Source organism: Sarcophilus harrisii, chromosome X (genome assembly GCF_902635505.1).
Source record: "Sarcophilus harrisii chromosome X, mSarHar1.11, whole genome shotgun sequence".
Classification (NCBI taxonomy): Eukaryota; Metazoa; Chordata; class Mammalia; order Dasyuromorphia; family Dasyuridae; genus Sarcophilus; species Sarcophilus harrisii.
Window position 1 is genome coordinate 34,701,918 of NC_045432.1, and position 18,767 is coordinate 34,720,684.

The window sequence follows — 18,767 nt, forward strand, 5'->3', positions numbered from 1 at the left end:
AGGTTAAATTTTCCCTATAAAATCTACTTGTGGTTTATCCCATGGCTGCTGTCCTCCTTTGGGTCAGTCCGCCACATCAGGCACTCTGCCTCATGGTGTCTTGCCCCTTACTTCTCCTCCCCATGCCATGTGGTATCTCCCCTAACTCCACTATGCTTTACAACCCTAATTAACTTTTTTAGGAGGCCAAGTTCCTTTTAACCAGCTCCCTTTCTACTGGGTAACTGAGTTCCACTGAGGAATTTGTCTTTCTTATGTTCTCCCAACTCTATTTCATATTTACCATTCCTTGTATCTATTGTATCCCTTCACTCTGTCTGTAAGCTCTTCCCTAAATAAATCTACCTTTTACCAAAGCGAATGGTCATTGTGAATTCCTCATATGACCGAACCCCAACTTTGGTGCTTACCATCATCTGGTGTCTACATTACCTACATCATTTGTGGTCCTCAGACCACATCAGTGTCATGATGTACAAGTGAATTTGACTTAATTGAGGGAGGGATGGGTAAGGTTACCTGCCTCACTTTCCTTTCCAGAGCTAGCTGGGGCCAGTGGCCAAATATAGATCAAGATAACTGGAGATGGCTTGGGATGAAATGGGAGACCCAGGACATTTTAAAATTAAGGTCTTTAACAGGTCTCAGTTTGACTGAGGCAATGCCTATTCAGTGATTAAGGCTGGGTAGCAATTGAGGCAAAGAATCTTCTCTTTTACCTAGTCCAAAAAAATCTAAGTAAATAAATCTGGAAGGGAAAGACCCTCAGGATTTCTGGCTGAAGCAGAAGACTGCTGTTTACATTCAATCTGAGTCAATCAAAGCCAAACAATGACCAAATGGGACTTGGCCTAGGACCTATTGGTGGCAATAAGAATCAAATTGTTTTTGGTTTATGGCATGGTCCTGAAGAAAGAAATCTAGCCAGTAAACTCTAAGAACTGTAGGGTACATCCTTGTGTTCTGCCTGTGTTCATTGCCAGGCGTGGCAATAAAAGGGAGGAGGAGATAGATGTAATAATCATGAAAGACCTCCAAAGAAGAGGGCATAAAGCTAAGAGTGCTTGAAAATTAATCCTGTATTTAATAAATACCTTCAATGTACAATGGACTGTGTTAGGCACTAGGGGAAATACACTAGCACAGACTGCATCATCTCTGCCCCCTCTAATCTAGAAGGGGAAATAAGCCATGTACAAGGTAACTAGAATACCAAGTTGAAGGTGATGGTGATGATCAGAAGGAAAACAATGGCAAGCATCATCACTAGTATGTGGCCCTCCCCCAGCATCTCTTGCACCTGCTCCGTCTCCTAGTTCCACTGCCATTGCTGTGAGTGCCACTATTATCATTTGCTTGGATTAGCACAATAGCCTATCAGGTCTTGCCTTGTCTCTCTTCCCCTCTTCCAAACATCTTCTATATTCTTATAAGGCCATCTTGCTGTCATTTTGTTCAAAACCAATTTGGGACTCCTTATGTGACCTCTGGGTAAAGTTCCAACTTTTTAATCCCATCCATTAAGGCTCCTCCCCTGACCCCTGGCCACCATCTAGTACGCCCCTTCCTTTCTAGTCTCATCTCACTTGACATACCAGGCAAAGTGTCTTCATTTTCCCATGAGCATGCTCTGTGTTCCCCTGCTCACACTGTTTATTCTCGATGGAGTGCTTTTCCCTGACTGGTTAGGCTTTAAAGCCTAACTCAAATGCCTCCCCCTTTCCAAAACCAATGGTGACCTTCCCCTCTCAGATCTTACACTTCTCATCTATCATTTTCTATCATAGTTATTTGTCTCATATCCCTACTAGACAGTAAAACTCCATGAAGGAAGGAACAAGTTTGAAGGGATCATAAAGGAAAAGGATTATCACTAGATTCCATCTAGTGTCTCATTTTACAGGGGAAGAAATTGGGGCCCTGAGTAGCAGAAGTATGATTGGAACCAAATCCAGGGCCATGCTCTTTCCATTGCGATGGCTGCCTTCTTGCCTACTCTTTTCACTGCATAGGACCTTGCACTGTGTTCTATGTGCAATGTTTGTTGCTTTGAACTGAATACTTGTCCCTATTTTCAGTGTCTCTTACCTCTTCAATCTTCCTCCGAAGACTAAGTTTTCTCCGCGTGTGTTCCCTCTGTCTTTTCTCTTCCTCGTTCATCCGGATGAGATGCCGTTCTTCAGCAGAACGCTCAAGCTTCTCCAGCTCTCTGCTTATCATATCTAAATATCTTTGGGCACAAAAACAAAGGAGGAAGTGAAGATCAGCTGGGCATCTAACAGGGTAGCATTTCAGAGTTGACAATGCTAGCCCTAAACCATTTCATTGGTGGACATCTATTCCTTCAATTAAAAGAAAAGTATAAGTAACTGTTACATAGTCTTCTTTCTTGTCCTTTTAATATATTCTCATGATTGTAGTGATTAAGTTCACTATAAAATTTTTTGAAAAGAAATAAATGCAGACCAGGTATCATGACCTTATTAATACCTTACCAAAACATGTTTGGCTTTTGTTGTTGATGTTGTCCACAATATTGAGCTGAAACCCAAGTGAAGGAGGGAGTCCTACCTGTGTCTTATTAAGCGCTCTTGGTCCTGAATAGACTGTGTGCCTTCTTGTAACAGCCATTCTCTGAACTGGGCAGCGTCTCTGCTGTCTGGGATTTGATTGTGTTCCTGGAGTTTGGTGACTTGCTTTTCAAGCATTTTCTGAAAGGAAACAGAATAATGGGTTAACAATTTCATGACTGACAGATATATGTGCTATTTGTTGTTGAGTCTACTTACATTTGGATTTGAGAAAGAAAATTGCACCCCACATCCAGCTACAAATTCCATCATACTATATTTTGACTCAACTGACTCAAAAGGATGTACTGTTTGTCAGGACGCCAAAACCAAATGTCTCTATTCTAGCCAGGCTGAAAAAACGAACCCTTTAAATTTAGTTCTAAAGATGGCAGGACATTGTTGGTGGAGTTGTGAACGAATCCAACCATTTTGGAGAGTAGTATGGAACTATGCTCAAAAAGGTATCAAACTGTGCATACATACCCTTTGATCCAGCAGTGTTACTACTGGGATTATATCCCAAAGAGATTATAAAGAAGGGAAAGGGACCTGTATGTGCACGAATGTTTGTGGCAGCCCTTTTTGTAGTGGCTAGAAACTGGAAACTGAATGGATGTCCATCAGTTGGAGAATGGCTGAATAAATTGTGGTATATGAAAATTATGGAATATTACTGTTCTGTAAGAAATGACCAACAGGATGATTTCAGAAAGGCCTGGAGAGACTTACACGAACTGATGCTGAGTGAAATGAGCAGGACCAGGAGATCATTATATACTTCAACAACAATACTATATGATGACCAGTTCTGATGGACCAGGCCATCCTCAGCAACGAGATCAACCAAATCATTTCTAATGGAGCAGTAATGAACTGAACCAGCTATGCCCAGAAAAAGAACTCTGGGAGATGACTAAAAACCATTACATTGAATTCCCAATCCCTATATTTATGCACACCTGCATTTTTGATTTCCTTCACAAGCTAATTGTACAATATTTCAGAGTCTGATTCTTTTTGTACAGCAAAATAACATTTTGGTCATGTATACTTATTGTGTATCTAATTTATATTTTAATATATTTAACATCTACTGGTCATCCTGCCATCTAGGGGAGGGGGTGGGAGGGTAAGAGGTGAAAAATTGGAACAAGAGGTTTGGTAATTGTTAATGCTGTAAAGTTACCCATGTATATATCCTGTAAATAAAAGGCTATTAAATAAAAACCAAAACAAAACAAAAAAAAAACAAAAAAAAATAAAAATAAAAACCAACTACCATTAAATTAAAAAAAAAAAAAGATGGCAGGAGAGAGAATAAAGGAGAAGATTAGGATGACTACCTTCTATACTACAGGGCAGCCCCTCTCATTTTCACCCAACTTTATTGACCTTAGAAGGGCACAAGGAGTGTGTATGTGTGTGTGTGTGCGCGTGCGGCGCATGCTCATGTGTATATACACATATATCAACTAGTCCAGTTGGGTTGGACACCTAGAACAGAAGCGCAATGACAAATCACAGAGGGCCTTCAAGAAGATCACCTTGACGTGAAAGCAAGCATGGAACTACTGAAGAGTTGTGAGCCAAGTTGTGAGCCAAGTTGTGACATGACCAGATCTCAGCAAAGAAAGCCATCTTGAAGCAATGTGAAAGATGATTCAGAATGAGGAGGCAGTGGAGATGGGAAAACCTGCTGGGAGGCTATAGCAACAGTACATTGGGTAGCAATGAAGGTTTATGCTAGGGTGATGGCAGTGGGACTAGAAGAAGAGGCAGATGTGAGAAGTCAACAAAAAGAAGTTAAAAGTTACACTAACTTTTCAAATCTAGGAGACTGGGTTAATGGTAGTACAAAGCTGGAAGGAGAAGCAGGTTGTGAGAAACAGACTTCACATATAAAAAGTGGAAGAATTAGTTGGGCTTTTTAACCTTTGGCAGTCAGCCTGGCAAAATCTGTGGACCCCTTCTCAGAACTGTCATTTTTAATTCATAAAATACATAGAAGTACAAAGGAGCCAATTTTATTGAAATATAGTTAGGTAACTGTCTTGAACTGTATTATAATCCAGTTCGAGTGAGATATCCATGTAAACTTCATCAGCTATGAGTCAAGTCACTTGTATCTTTTTTTCTCCAAACTCTCCCAAGCAGAATTTTTAAAGACCCAAGAGAAAATTAATTTACACGTTTTACTTACTTGTTCTCTTATATAGTTTCTTTCAAAGTCTAATTTGAGGCTTGTCAGATATTGTCGGTATTTATTAAACTCTCTCAAAGTGCATACAATCTTAAAAAGAAAATATATAAATTCAAGTTATTATTTCTATAATAGACACTCCCCCAATATAAAAGTAACATATTTGAGGGCTAGTTTTGAAGGCAACAGGTTTAGACAGCTGCTGTATCAACAAGCAATTCCTGTCACCGAAAGTAGATGAGTGAATATTCTCAGCTAGTAAGACAGATCCAGTGATAACAAGTGAGTGCCAGATGAGTAGGCTCGTAAAAATGAACAAAATACCAATGAGAAACTAAACTCAATACAAATATACTCTATCGAGTTACATTCTGTTCTGGGAACCTTTTCCTTCTAGGTTTTTAAAAGAATCCAGAAACAATTCCTTTGAATACTAGCAATCCTACCTATATCTATGATCATGAGAAAGCCCATGAGGGCAGTTGGAAGAAGATAACGGAGGAATAAGAGGCTCTTTGCTTTGAAACAGGCCACAGACATTGCCTAATCCAAGGAAGTCAGAGAATTGGAAGGAAGTCAGAAAACTGGAAGGAAACATGTGCGCTGCACAAGAAAAGGAAAAAAGAGACCCGGAGTTAATTAGATCAGATCTTGCTAATTAATTGATTTCCTGCTTGGGACCCTCACCAGAAGGCAGTCCAGAGCAGTTTCTGGCTGCAAAAGGGCTTGCAATTCTCCATTGCCGATCAAAGGTATCTGGAGCAAATAGCGTCATCCTATTCGGAAGAAAAGGCAGAAAGAAAGCCCACTATAAAAAAAGCAAGCTTCGTTCAATGGTTGAGTAAAAAAGTATGCCCCACTGGCGGTGGGTAAGCCATAAAGAACAATAAAGGACAGAGGATCCAGCTTCAAGCCCTATGGGCAGTGGAGAACTGGGAAGTGTTCTGTGGAGAGCATGCTTTGGTTGTATTTCTGCCTGTAGCAAATAACAGAAGAGATGAATGGATCTCAGGGAACAAAGCTCTACACTTCAGGTTAGCAGAGAGTGAAATCTTTTTTTGAAAAGGATGGGAGAGACTCAAGGAGGAATTGCCGAAAAATGCTCAAAAGAGGTTGTGGGAATCCTAACCTGAGTGAGGAAGGAATAAGCTATATAGTCACCCACTAGACACGACCCAACCGAATAAAAGATGAGTAAGCTCTGAGTGTCAAGTGTTGATCAACCATGTCAAAAAAACGTTTACATGATAAAAAAGAAACAGACAACCTACTTTGTTATTGCTGGTGATGTAACCTCCTTTTTTCAATCGTTTCAAGATATCTTTACGTTTGTAATAGCCACTTAAATGAGGATCATGCAGGCTTTTGTATCTGGTTTCTAGTAGCCGACCATAAGGATCATTTAGGTTAAAACCGTAAGAGGGCTGAAAAAGCTGAAAAGAGAGTTTAAAATATTAGTTTTGCGAGATTAGTAAAAATTACACTTTGAATTAATAGCATGACTGAACTGACATGAACTGAGAATAAAGCAATGGAGAGGCTGCAGAATTCTAATCAATGCAGTGATCAATCATGACTGATGGTAAAGCCTGCTTTCCATCTCTGAGAAGTGGTGGATTGTACATGCAGAGATGTTCATTCCAGACATCATCATATGATTTGTTCTGTACTTATTTGTTTACAAAGAAGGGGGCAAGGGAGAGACAGTGACATTAAAAAAGAAAGAAATGATTTGAGTAAGAAGCCTTGGCTTTTTTCCCCTTCTCGCTCCCTACAATGCTTCTTTCTCCTCATATAATAATCATCATCATACATTGAGCACTGAGCAAAAAGGGAAATGAGAGAAGGGAGAGAGAGGAGAAGATACGTAAAGGTCGAAGGCAAGATTGTGGCCATCTCCTGTCTTCCACCTTGTCTCACCACTGCAGGAAATGATGACGAGATACCATCATTATGAACAGTAACATAAAAAGTCCATGTGGTTCACAAATACAATGTCTGTGAAAATAGGAAGAACAAAAAAATTGCCATTGTTATGAATCAAAGATATCAAAGAATCATAACAAGGCAGAAGCCTTCATCCTATCCTTCAGACCTGCTGCTGGGAGATGGGTGAGCGAGCTCACATTAGCACACGGTGGCCTTCGTGTACTGGAGGCCCATTTAGAGTATCTTATAGGAATAAAGTGCTCTCTCCCTCCCTTCTATGTCTCTCCTTTTCTTTCTGTCTCTCCCTTTTTGTCTCTATCCTTCTATAACTCACCATGTCTGTCTCTGTCTTCTCTATCTCTCCTTTGTCTGTCTCCCCTCTTTCCTTCTCTCTCTCTCTCTCACTCTCTTCATATTAATCTCCTCTCCTTCTCTCTCTCTCTTTACTCTCACTCTCTTCTTCCCTGTCTTTCTCCTGTTCTGTCTCCCTCCCTCTGTCTCCTTTCCTTTGTCTCCTCTTTCCATGTCTGTCTGTTTCTTCTTCTCCTCTCTCCTTCTCTCTTTCTCTTTTTGTCTCTTCTTCTGTCTGTTTCTCTCATCCACATCTACAGCTAGAATTAAAATAAGTGTTATTGTCATTCTGTTAACTTGTTAGCAAAAATATGATTTATTTTCTGGTCTCACTTGTAAATTAGTCTATCACCAAATAATGGAGGTTATTTTCACTAGCAGGATGGCAGTTGTAGATCACAGAAGTTCCTTGTTGGGGGAAAAACAGACATGAGAAGGAACGAGGAGTGAGGTTTTCCTTGCTCAGAAGCAGCAGCAGCAATCAGATACAATAAGGGGACAGCCCTTGCCTGACCAGTGGTGAAAGTAGCAGAAACAGCTACCCAATGTTCAAAGTAGGAAGGGGTTGCAATAAAGCTGTAATTTTTAAAGCATTTGACTTTGTTTTTAATTTCCTTAGTTGACTTTCTGGCTTACTGATTGGCCATAGCTCCCAATTCACTACCAAACTTTCACTGAAAAAAGAGGGAAGATAATTGAGTCTAATTCACAAATAAGAACTCATAAAAATCTCAAGTCACTCTTGAAAGATAATAAATGTAGCAGTTTGCTAAAAGATCTAGCCTTTACTTAGTACCCAATATTGGTTGTGACAAGGATATATTGTTGCTTAAACTATTGACACACACATTTAGTGAGCTAACATTGTAAATAGGGTGTGGCTTTTGACAAATATGTCAATTAGGATCATTGATTTCAGAGTAGTTGTCAACTGACATCATTTGTTTCCTTAAACCCAGTGAGGTCCACTTACTTGATTACAGTTTATTATTGCCTGATACTGCTTTGAATTCTAATAACTCACATTTCCAAAGCACTTTCCCTACAGCAACTCTGTACAACAGGTATTATTACCTTACTGTATTATATTTTAATGCTATTCTCTTATTTTATTATTAGTACTGCATTATTATCACTTTACAGGTCTCTTGACTTCAACTTTAGTATACTTTCCCACTATAGAGGACATGCTGAACTCTAATCATAGGTCCTAGACTAGCTTATGAAAATTACTAACATAAACATTTTCTAATATGACTAACATAAGTATGTTTAAACGCGTTGGAACACTTGCCTTTTAAACTGTGCCTCAAACTCAGGTAACCAAGTTGAACATTAGTATGCTTAGATTTGCTGGGCCCACAGAAGGAACACTTGCCCTGTAAAATGTTCCTTGAACTAAGGCAGGGGTCCTGAAACTTTTTAAATAGGGGGCCAGGTCACTGTCCCTCAGACTGTTGGAGGGCCGGACTATAGTAAAAACAAAAACTTTATTTTGTGGGCCTTTAAATAAACTTCATAGCCCTGGGTGAGGGGGATAAAAGTCCTCAGCTACCGCATCTGGCCCTCGGGCTGTAGTTTGAGGACCCCTGAACTAAGGTAATCAAGTTGCTGTTATGACTAACTGCTTTTAACAGACCCTGTGTCTAAGCTACTGTCTGAAAAAGATAGGATTTTTAGCAGTTTTAGTATTCCTAACATGGCTTAGAGCCAAAATTTTAGTATAAAAGCTTTGTTCCCCCTGACCCTAACTGCCAATTAGTTACTCGTGCCATTTGGTTCACCTGCTTTGGTGAAATAAAGCTTTAACTTAAAATAGAATCCCGTGCAACTGTTCTCCAACCCCAAACCAAATGCTCTCCCACTGCACCACCGAGCTACTTCTTACATCTTCATTAGTCACATGCTAGTCTGAGGCAACTGAGGAAGTTTCGTCATTGTTGTTCAATTCTAAGTTTCATTGTAAACAACCTTAAGTGGAGATTCCGTAGCATGCTGCCATTTTCTTACCCTAATGAACAGCCAATGTGGGACCTTCTGTCAGGGTTCCCTATCTGACAGGTTAATTATGAAGCTCAAATGAGATAAGGTGCACATAAATTCTTCTACAGAAGGCAAATCACTATCTAAATGTAACTTCAGGGGCCACAGTGTGGACCAGTGGGAAGAAAGTCAGTTGAAAACCAGAATTCTTTGATTCACTCTGACCTCAGACGACTCAATTAGAGGCAGAAAGCACAGTGGAAAGAAGGTTTCATTTGGGGTCAGATGATTTCTGAGCTACTGTGATACCAGGAAAGTTACCTCATTACCTGATCCTGATAAACAGAGATAATAATCCCTGTACTCCTTACTTTATGAGTTTATTGGGAGAAAAGTACTTTGTAAACTTGAAGGTGCCACAGAAATGATAATTACTAGTTAATCTCTCTGTACCTCTGTATCCCCTTGTTGTTGCTTTTTAGTCATTTTCAGTTTTGTCAGTTTGTGACCTTATTTGGGGTTTTCTTTGAGGTGATATGAAAACGGTTTGCCATTTCCTTCTCCAGTTGATCTTACAGATGAGGAAACTGAGGCAAACAGGGTGGTTCCTGTTACAGGAGGAGGCTGGTTGCCCGCGGTCATGAAGTTAATAAGGGCCTGAGTCCAGCTTTGAACTCAGGTCTTCTTAAGTCCAGGCCTTGCTTTATTTACTACAGTACTACCAGAGCCCTCAATGCCTCCTTACTTGGGGACAGTAATCCTCATTAGCAGTGTTGATAAAATGGGATGCTAGGAGTTAAGGGGCATCCTGATATAGTAGAGCAAATGCTAGATTTGAAGTCAGAGGAGCACAGTTCCCATCTTGCTCTACCACTTAGCTGGATGATTTTGTACAAGTCACTTGGCCTTTCTACTTTCCTCATTTGTGTCATGGGGACCAAATGACCTAAGCATTCCCCTTTGGCTGTAAATCTGTAAGGCTGTAAGGATGTTTTGAACAAAATTGAAGGAATTAAACCAATGTAAGGTATTTTTGCTGAACGTATATTCACCCAAAGAATGAGATATTTCGCAGGTTTGCTGTCCCATGAACTAGATTCCTGGTGCTTAGTCTGAGTAAACGCTGAGTAAACTTTGTTGTAACTAATAATAAGAAGAATAAGAGGACCCTTCTCTGGAACATCAGTTTGAATGACAGTTAGTGTGCCTGAGAGGGGTGGAACAGCAACCTATTTATTAGGGTGTTAGCAAATATAACTCATGAGGGGGAGGGGGAATGACACGATAAAAATGGAATTTTAGAAAGAATACTTTGGGGGGAATTTAGTTTGTGAGATGTTGTTTCACTTGCAATTTTGTGTGGATTTGGTTTATTTCTTGGTGACTGTTGAGTAGCCAGCATGCTGAACTGGCAGGCAGGAAGAGGTGGGTTCAAAGCTTTGACATTTATTATCTGTCTGAGGATTTGCCAAAGAAGCTGGCTCTACCACCTCTGTGATATGAGACAAATTACTCAAGCTCTCTGGGTTTCTTCATCTATATTTGTAGTGCCTGCCATTCTTTAGTCAAACTCCTTCCTTTCACTTATGAAGAAACTGAGGCTCCCAGAAGTTAAATGATTTATTTGCCTGAGGTCACAGAGACAGCAAGTAGGATGTCAGGACTGAAAGGCTAGTCTTTCTGTGATAAATAACAGACATGGAACCCAACATCTTTGACATCTGAACATTATCTTGGTGAATCCTTGCACCAATCCTGTGAAGTGGATGCTGGGGTGGGATAGGACCATTTAATTCTTAGGACACACCCACAGTACCCCACCCTTACTTGTAACTGGTGGCCTTTGTTATTAGAGAGCTCAGAAGCACTGCTCTTGACTGAGTATTCTTGTTACAGGAGGAGGTTGGTTGCCTGGAAACCATCAGAACTTTGAGACTGTTCCAAACACTTGTCAGTTAACCTCATAGAAAGGATATGAGATGGGATGGGAGAACCCTGCTCAATCATGTGATCACAACTTGTAGATTGAAAGCCTTTTTTGACTGGGTGGTCTTGGTAGAGGGTTTTGAGATGGACCTTAAGAAGATAAGGTGCATCTTAGAATGGATATCCAGGCCAACCTCACATCAGGAACTGCAGTGCCTCCTATGGCACCTTTCACAAGGGGATCATCTATTTGGTTACTTCTTGGACCTATGAGGACATTTAATATAACATGCCACCTGATGAGAGACTTCCCTTGACGGGTATATGTCATCCCCACCACTTTTCCCTGGATATCTCCAGCACAAGAAGTTCACTACTTGTGGAGGAGAGCCCAGTCTAACTGCCGCCTCATCATGGATTTTTTTTTTAAAAAGTATCAGATGTAGCTAGCCTGGTCATAGCAAAGGATGCAGGCCTTAGACAGGGGTCTTCAAACTACGGCCCGCGGGCCAGATGCGGCAGCTGAGGGCAATTATCCCTCTCACCCAGGGCTAGGAAGTTTCTTTATTTAAAGGCCCACAAAACAAAGTTTTTATTTTTACTGTAGTCCGGATCTCCAACAGTCTGAGGGACGGAGAACTGGCCCCCTATTTAAAAAGTTTGAGGACCCCTGCGGCTTAGAATGTCCTGGAGCTGTGAGGTGAATGACAAATGTAAGAACGTTTCCTCCCCCCCTCACTGTTTATGAGGGTTGCCAAGGTAGGTTATTGTAAATCTGCCCAAGGTAGTTAACAGTACTAGAAAGCCTGCCTACTCTACTTATGGTATGTCAGCTTTAAGGGTTACAAAGTGCTTTCATCTCATTAGTCTCACAACAATCCAAAGGAGGAGATGCTATCATCTCTATTTTACAAATAAAGAAACTGAGGTTCACAGAGTAATTTGTCCAGGATCAGCTAGAAAGTATCTGCTGTAGGACTTGAATACTGGTCTTTCTTGCCCGAATGAAGAAAATATTTTTTAATATTTAAATTAAATACCAGGTCTGAAGAAATAAAGCATTAATTGTATCCAAGTCTTTGAATTACATGAGTTTACAGGCCGCTTTACTGGAAATAGAGCTTAAATAGTTTTCCTAAAATGCCAAAGAAACCAATGGGGTTGGGAACCTACATTTCCTATCCCATGGTCCTCTTTGACACCACTGTATGATATTGCCCCCAGCTGCTCTGTGTGATTTTGCTTTTTAATGTGTGCTAGGTGACATGGCCAGTAAGCAGAGATCCCATGACAGTATATTATCTCTAAACTGAATAGCAAGGACAAGGGGTTAGGAAAATGCCTGTTTTCTCACTCTTTACAGAAATGATTTTACCTTTTCACTTAAATTTGTGGTGTAGAATAAAGTATTACTTCCTGGGATCAAAGGCAGCTTGACGCCAAGAGGTAGATCCAGCAGTTGAGCAGCTCCTACTCCTGGAAACTGCATTTTGTGGGGGCCCTGTCAGAACAGAATTACACAGGCTTTAGGTTAAGTGGATCATTTGTAGAAGAAATGAAACTTTTGGTGCTTCAATGGGCTCCCAGCCCTGAAGGCCTCATGGTAGGTACCCAGTTGTATGTGTGCCATTGAGTCTTAGGGAGCAAAGAAAGCATTGAGTGCACTTAGAAGTGTAAGGAACCTCAGAAGGAGTAACTGAGGCCTAGCTAGGATAAGTGATTTGCCCAAGATGGTACTGGAAGTAAGCCTCGTTGAGAGGACGCGTACCCTGTACATGTCTTACTACAGACTTCAATGCATCACAGTTCCAGAGAGGTTAAAAGGGACATCAAAAGCCATGGAGTCCAATCCCCTGATTTTACAAGAAGCTGCGGTTCAAGGAGACAAAACGATCTGCCCATGTTACACAACTACTAATTGGTATGATTTGAACCCACAAACTCTGACCAGTTCTAAGGCCCTGTGGCAGCACCATTAGGGTGGTGGATGATCCTGACCTTCCCCCAATCTCCTCACCTCTGCCTTTTAGGTCATTCTTCACCCCCATCCCCAACCCCTTTAGGGCTGGCCCACCTTTTTCTGGTCTATTCTCACCACCAAAAAGGTTATGGAGCTCAGGGGGCTGTGGGTGGGCCCAGAGTGAGGTTAGGGGGGACTGAAGCATTGTGGATAGAGCTCTCCAGGTTTGGGATGAGTCCTTGGATCAGGACTGGGACTCTCAAGATTTGGTTTGGGGCAAAGTCTTCAAGGTTTGGGGACCTCTCAGGCTTTAGGCCAGGCCCTCAAAGTCTAAGGCATGATTCGGGTGCCAGAGACAGGGCCTTAGACATTTAAGGTAGGGCAGTGGGTGTAGGATTGAGCCTGGAGGAGGGCCTTCAGGATTTAGGGGACCCTATGAGCTTTAGGGAAGTCCTAGGACCAGGGGTAGGGCTTCAGGGGTTCTGAGCAGTCTCTTCAGGGTTTGAGGGTTCCCACAGTTTTGGGGGCAGGGCCGTCAAGATTTTGGGGCCCAAGGATTTGGGGTAGGATCCTGGGACTGGAAGCTCTCTGAATTTGAGAAGCCCATGGGCTTTGGGGCAGAGCCTGGAGGTTTGAGAACAGCCCAAAGGATTTTGGGACCCTCAGAGTTTGGAGGGCCATCTTTTAGGGACTTCTCAAAGACTTTGGGGAGAAGCCTAGTGGTTTGGGAAGGCCAGTGGGATTTTTGGGCCCATGCCCTTGGAGTTTGCAAAGGGAGGGTTGTCCATGGACTTTGGGGAGGGGCTTGAAGGTTTGGGGAGGACCCATGGGATTTTGGGGAGGTGCCTTAAGGTTTGGATAGAGGCCCTGGTTTTGGGGATGGCCCTGTGGACTTTGGGGTAGAGCCCTGAGGTTTGGGGAAGATTTGTGGGGTTTAGGGGTGGCCCGGTGGACTTTGGGGAGGAACCTTGAGGTTTGGGGAGGGTTTGTGGGATTTGGGAGAGGCCCTGTGGACTTTGGAGAGTAGTCTCAAGGTTTGGGAAGGGGCCACAAGATTTGGGGGAGGTTCTGTGAACTTTAGTGAGGAACATCGAGATTTGGGAAGGGTTCCTGGGGTTTGAGGGTCCCCTATGGACTTTGGGGAGGAGTCTTGAGGTTTGGGGAGGCCCTATAGACTTTGGGGTATAGTTTTGAGGGTTAGGGAGGGTCCACAAGATTTGGGAGAGGCCCTGTGGACTTTGGGGTAGAGTCTTGAGGAAGGTTCCTGGGGTTTAGGGGCATCCCTGTGGGCTTTGGGGTGGAGCCTTGAGGTTTGGGGAGGGTTTGTGGGATTTGGGGGTGGCTCTCTGGACTTCAGAAAGTAGTTTTGAAGTTTAGGGAGGGCCCATAAGATTTGGGAGAGGCCCTGTGGACTTTGGGGTAGAGTCTTGAGTTTTTTTTGGGGGGGGTTGCTGGGTTTGGGGGAGGCCCTGTGGACTTTGGGGTAGAGTCTTGATGTTTGAGGAGGGTTCCTGGTATTTGGGGGTGCCCCAGTGGACTTTGGGGTGGAGCCTTGAGGTTTGGGGAGGGTTTGTGGGATTTGGGGGAGGCCCTGTGGACTTTGGGGTAGAGCCTTGGGGTTTGAGGAGGGTTCCTGGTATTTGGGGGTGCCCCAGTGGACTTTGGGGAGGAGCCTTGAGGTTTGGGGAGGGTTTGTGGGATTTGGGGGAGGCCCTGTGGACTTTGGGGTGGAATCTTGAGGTTTTTTTGGGGGGTTGCTGGGTTTGGGGGAGGCCCTGTGAACTCTGGGGTAGTCTAGAGGGTTGAGGAGGGTCCACAAGATTTGGGGGAGGCCCTATGGACTTTGGGGTAGAGCCTTGAGGTTTGAGGAGGGTTAGTGGGGTTTATGGGTGCCCCAGTGAACTTTGGGGAGGAGGTTTGAGGAGGGTCCCTGGTATTTAGGGGTGCCCTAGTGGACTTTGGGGAGGAGCCTCAAGGTTTGGGGAGGGTGTGTGGGATTTGGGGGTGCCCCTGTGGGGTTTGGGTTAGTCTTGAGGTTTGAGGAGGGTCCCTGGTATTTGGGGGTGCCCCAGTGGACTTTGGGGAGGACCCTCGAGGTTTGGGGAAGCTTTGTGGGATTTGGGGGAGGCCCTGTGGGCTTTGGGGTAGAGTCTTGAGGTTTGGAGAGGGTTTATGGGAGGCCCTGTGGACTTTGGGGAGAGGCTTAAGGTTTGGGGAGGGTCCTCAAGATTTAGGGAGGGTTTGTGGGTGCCCCAGTGGACTTTAGGGAGGAGCCTTGAGGTATAGGGAGGGTTTATGGGGTTTAGGGGTGGCCCTGTGGTCTTTGGGGAGGAGCCTTCAGGTATAGGGAAGGTTTGTGGGATTTGGGGGAGGCCCGTGGACTTTGGGGAGAGGCTTGAGGTTTGGGGAGGGTCCTCAAGATTTAGGGAGGGTTTGTGGGTGCCCCAGTGGACTTTAGGGAGGAGCCTTGAGGTATAGGGAGGGTTTATGGGGTTTAGGGGTGGCCCTGTGGAGTTTGGGGAGGAGCCTTCAGGTATAGGGAGGGTTTGTGGGATTTGGGGGAGACCCTGTGGACTTCGGGGTAGAGCCTTGGGGTTTGAGGAGGGTTCCTGGTATTTGGGGGTGCCCCAGTGGACTTTGAGGAGGAGCCTTGAGGTTTGGGGAGGGTTTGTGGGATTTGGGGGAGACCCTGTGGACTTTGGGGTAGAGCCTTGGGGTTTGAGGAGGGTTCCTGGTATTTGGGGGTGCCCCAGTGGACTTTGGGGAGGAGCCTTGAGGTTTGGGGAGGGTTTGTGGGATTTGGGGGAGGCCCTGTGGACTTTGGGGTAGAGCCTTGGGGTTTGAGGAGGGTTCCTGGTATTTGGGGGTACCCCAGAGGACTTTGGGGAGGAGCCTTGAGGTTTGAGGGGTGTTCCTGGCATTTAGGGTGCCCCTGTGGGTTTTGGGGAGGACCCTTGAGGTTTGGGGAGGGTTTATGGGTGGCCCTGTGAACTTTGGGGAGAGCCTTGAGGTATAGGGGGGGGTTTATGGGGTTTCGGGGAGGCCCTGTGGACTTTTGGGTAGAGCCTTGGGGTTTGAGGAGGGTTCCTGGTATTTGGGGTGCCCCAGTGGACTTTGAGGAGGAGCCTTGAGGTTTGGGGAGGGCTTGTGGGATTTGGGGAGACCCTGTGGACTTTGGGTAGAGCCTTGGGGTTTGAGGAGGGTTCCTGGTATTTGGGGGTGGCCCTGTGGAGTTTGGGGAGGAGCCTTCAGGTATAGGGAGGGTTTGTGGGATTTGGGGGAGACCCTGTGGACTTTGGGGTAGAGCCTTGGGGTTTGAGGAGGGTTCCTGGTATTTGGGGGTACCCCAGAGGACTTTGGGGAGGAGCCTTGAGGTTTGAGGGGTGTTCCTGGCATTTAGGGTGCCCCTGTGGGTTTTGGGGAGGACCCTTGAGGTTTGGGGAGGGTTTATGGGTGGCCCTGTAAACTTTGGGGAGAGCCTTGAGGTATAGGGAGGGTTTATGGGGTTTCGGGGAGGCCCTGTGGACTTTGGGGTATAGTCTGGAGGGTTGGGGAGGGTCCACAAGATCTGGGTGAGGCTCTGTGGACTTTGGGGGAGAGTCTTGATGGCTGAGGATCATCCCTGGGATTTGGGTGTGCTTTAGTGGGCTTTGGGAGGAGCCTTGGGGTTTGGGGAGGGTTTGCCAGGTTTAAGGGCCATCCTGTGGACTTTGGGGAGGACCCTCAAGGTTTGGGGAGGGTTTGTAGGATTGGGGGAGGCCCTGTGGACTTTGGGGTAGAGTCTTGTGGTTTGAGGGGGGGTCCCTGGGTTTTGGAGATACCCTTGTGGGCTTTGGGGAGGAACCTTGAGGTTTGGGGAGGATCCTCAAGAACTGGGGGAGGCTCTGTGGACTTTGGGGAAGAGACTTGAAGTCTGGGGAGGGTTTGTGGGGTTAGGGGGCAGCCCTGTGGACCTTGGGGAGGAGCCTCGAGGTTTGGGGAGGGCCCATGGGGTTAGAGGCGGGCCGCTCACCTCGCCGCACTGTTCACTCTCCGCCACCAAGTGGCTGGCGGCAGTCTTGGTGGCGGCTGCATCTGCAGCTTTAGAACAGGCGCTCAGATAGAACTCCATGGCTCCCTAGGACGGGACCTGGGGGCGGGCGGAATGTCTCCGCTTCTTTCTCTGCCCCTGCCTCCACCTCAGCGTCCTCCTCCGTCGCCGCCTTTTCTGCCTCTCCCTGGACCTCTATTCCTGGTTCCGCCTTCTTCCTGACTCCCTGGCGTCCGGGGCCACTCCCTCTTCCCGCCGCTCTCTCCCGACCCTCCTCTCCTCCCGACCCCAGGCACAGACTTCGAAGCCCACTCGCTGCCTTGACAACCGTTCTGTCCCTAATGCGCTCATGTTCCACACACGCGTTGCCAAGCAGAGGGCACGCACTTCTCGCCTCACGTTCTATAGGGAGAATCAATCTTTGTGCGGAGAGGGGGCGGGGCCTGCGTGCGTGCGCCTGCGTACACAAGCGAACGCTAGCGTACACCTGCGAGCGCCTGCGTGCGCCTGCGTATACATGCGAGCGCCTGCGTGCCTCTGCGAACACCTGCGAACGCCTGCGTGCGCCTGCGTACACATGCGAACGCTTGAGTACACCTGCGAGCGCCTGCGTGCCTCTGCGTGCCTGTGTGTGCCTTCGTGCGCGCGCGCCTGCCTGCCTGCCTTACTGCGCTAACCTACGTGTGTGCGGCAGAAAAGGGTATTAAAGGTAGAGGCTAAAAGAAGAAATTGGGCAATAAACCTCTTGAGGAGTGGGACTGGTGGGTGTCAGACATTGGGAGGGCAATGCGAAAACTCCCGTGCCCGTTCTAAGCACCGCCCCTCACACGTGAAAATAAGAGAACAAAATAATACAGTGAGCAGGGAGCTGACCAGTTTCTCTGGTTTCACGAGGGCCAAGAAGTTTTTTGGGGGGATGTTGGGTGGGTGGGAGGACCAAACTAATCACCGCTAACCCCCTCGCTTCTAACCGTGCACATATTTAGAACTGAAGTCGAGAAAGGAAGAGGCACTGGGATGCTGGAAAGGACTCACGGGCTCCTGGCCCAACCCTCTCACTGACAGGTGAAGTGACAAAGGAGGGTTTGCTGTGTATTTGAGAACACAGTGAGCTTTAGGGTTTGGACACTGGTGTTTTTGAAGGAACTTCAGTCACGCTGTTTTTATTTATTCAGTTTTGATTTGTTTTTTGTTTCTTTTGTGTGTTAACAAGCCTTTATTTACAAAGCAGTCCTAAGTGTTTGAAATGAGTGTCTAGTACTGTACTCCTAAGCCACCATCCTGTTTAAGAAAGTTATTTATTCTTAGACACTCTTAACTGTGTGACCCTGGGCTAGTCACTTCACCCAGTTTGCCTCAGTTTCCTTATTTGTAAAATGAGCTGGAGAAGGAAAAAACAAACCAATCCAGCGTCTTTGCCAAGAAAACCCCAAATGGTGGCTCAAAGAATGAGAAACAGCTGAAGAACGATTCAACAACAACAACTTGTTCTTAGAAAATGCATTTCTGGGTATCCGAAGCACAAAAAATCCTAACCATGGTTAGGTTATCAGCCTGAGATTGAACGTGGTGTGGAGGTGAGTCTGAGATGTTAAAGAGATGCTAGAATAGCTGGAAATCTTCGAGGTCCTTCTAGCTGAAATGATGAACCTGATGATGACCTACTAATGAATGTTTATCATCTGAGGACCAGGCCCAATCAACTTTGGCATTCGTTTGACGTGCCATAGCCTGATGAATTTTTCAATGGCAGACGCCCTCAAAGACCATTTCCTGAGACCTAGAGATACTGTAGCTAAGCTGATAAAATTGACA

General features: G+C 45.2%; 1 protein-coding gene across 5 annotated transcripts in view; it reads right to left on the minus strand.

Moving 5' to 3' along the window:
- The window catches only part of FSIP2 (fibrous sheath interacting protein 2), a 99,297-nt gene extending 81,922 nt beyond the window's left edge, over positions 1 to 17,375 (minus strand). For 2 of the 5 annotated variants that reach the window (XM_031944657.1, XM_031944656.1), the window contains exons 1-6: positions 16,935 to 17,365; positions 12,338 to 12,463; positions 6,045 to 6,206; positions 4,774 to 4,863; positions 2,572 to 2,711; positions 2,089 to 2,230 (exon numbers count right to left, since the gene is read on the minus strand). In XM_031944657.1, the coding sequence (XP_031800517.1) occupies positions 2,089 to 2,230; positions 2,572 to 2,711; positions 4,774 to 4,863; positions 6,045 to 6,206; positions 12,338 to 12,463; positions 16,935 to 17,033 (759 nt within the window). In that variant the 5' untranslated portion in view covers positions 17,034 to 17,365. Of the gene's footprint in view, positions 1 to 2,088; positions 2,231 to 2,571; positions 2,712 to 4,773; positions 4,864 to 6,044; positions 6,207 to 12,337; positions 12,464 to 16,934 lie in introns of all 5 variants that reach the window. The other 3 variants (XM_023506926.2, XM_031944658.1, XM_031944655.1) reach the window with 3 other exon arrangements.
- Positions 17,376 to 18,767: the final 1,392 nt, after the last annotated feature.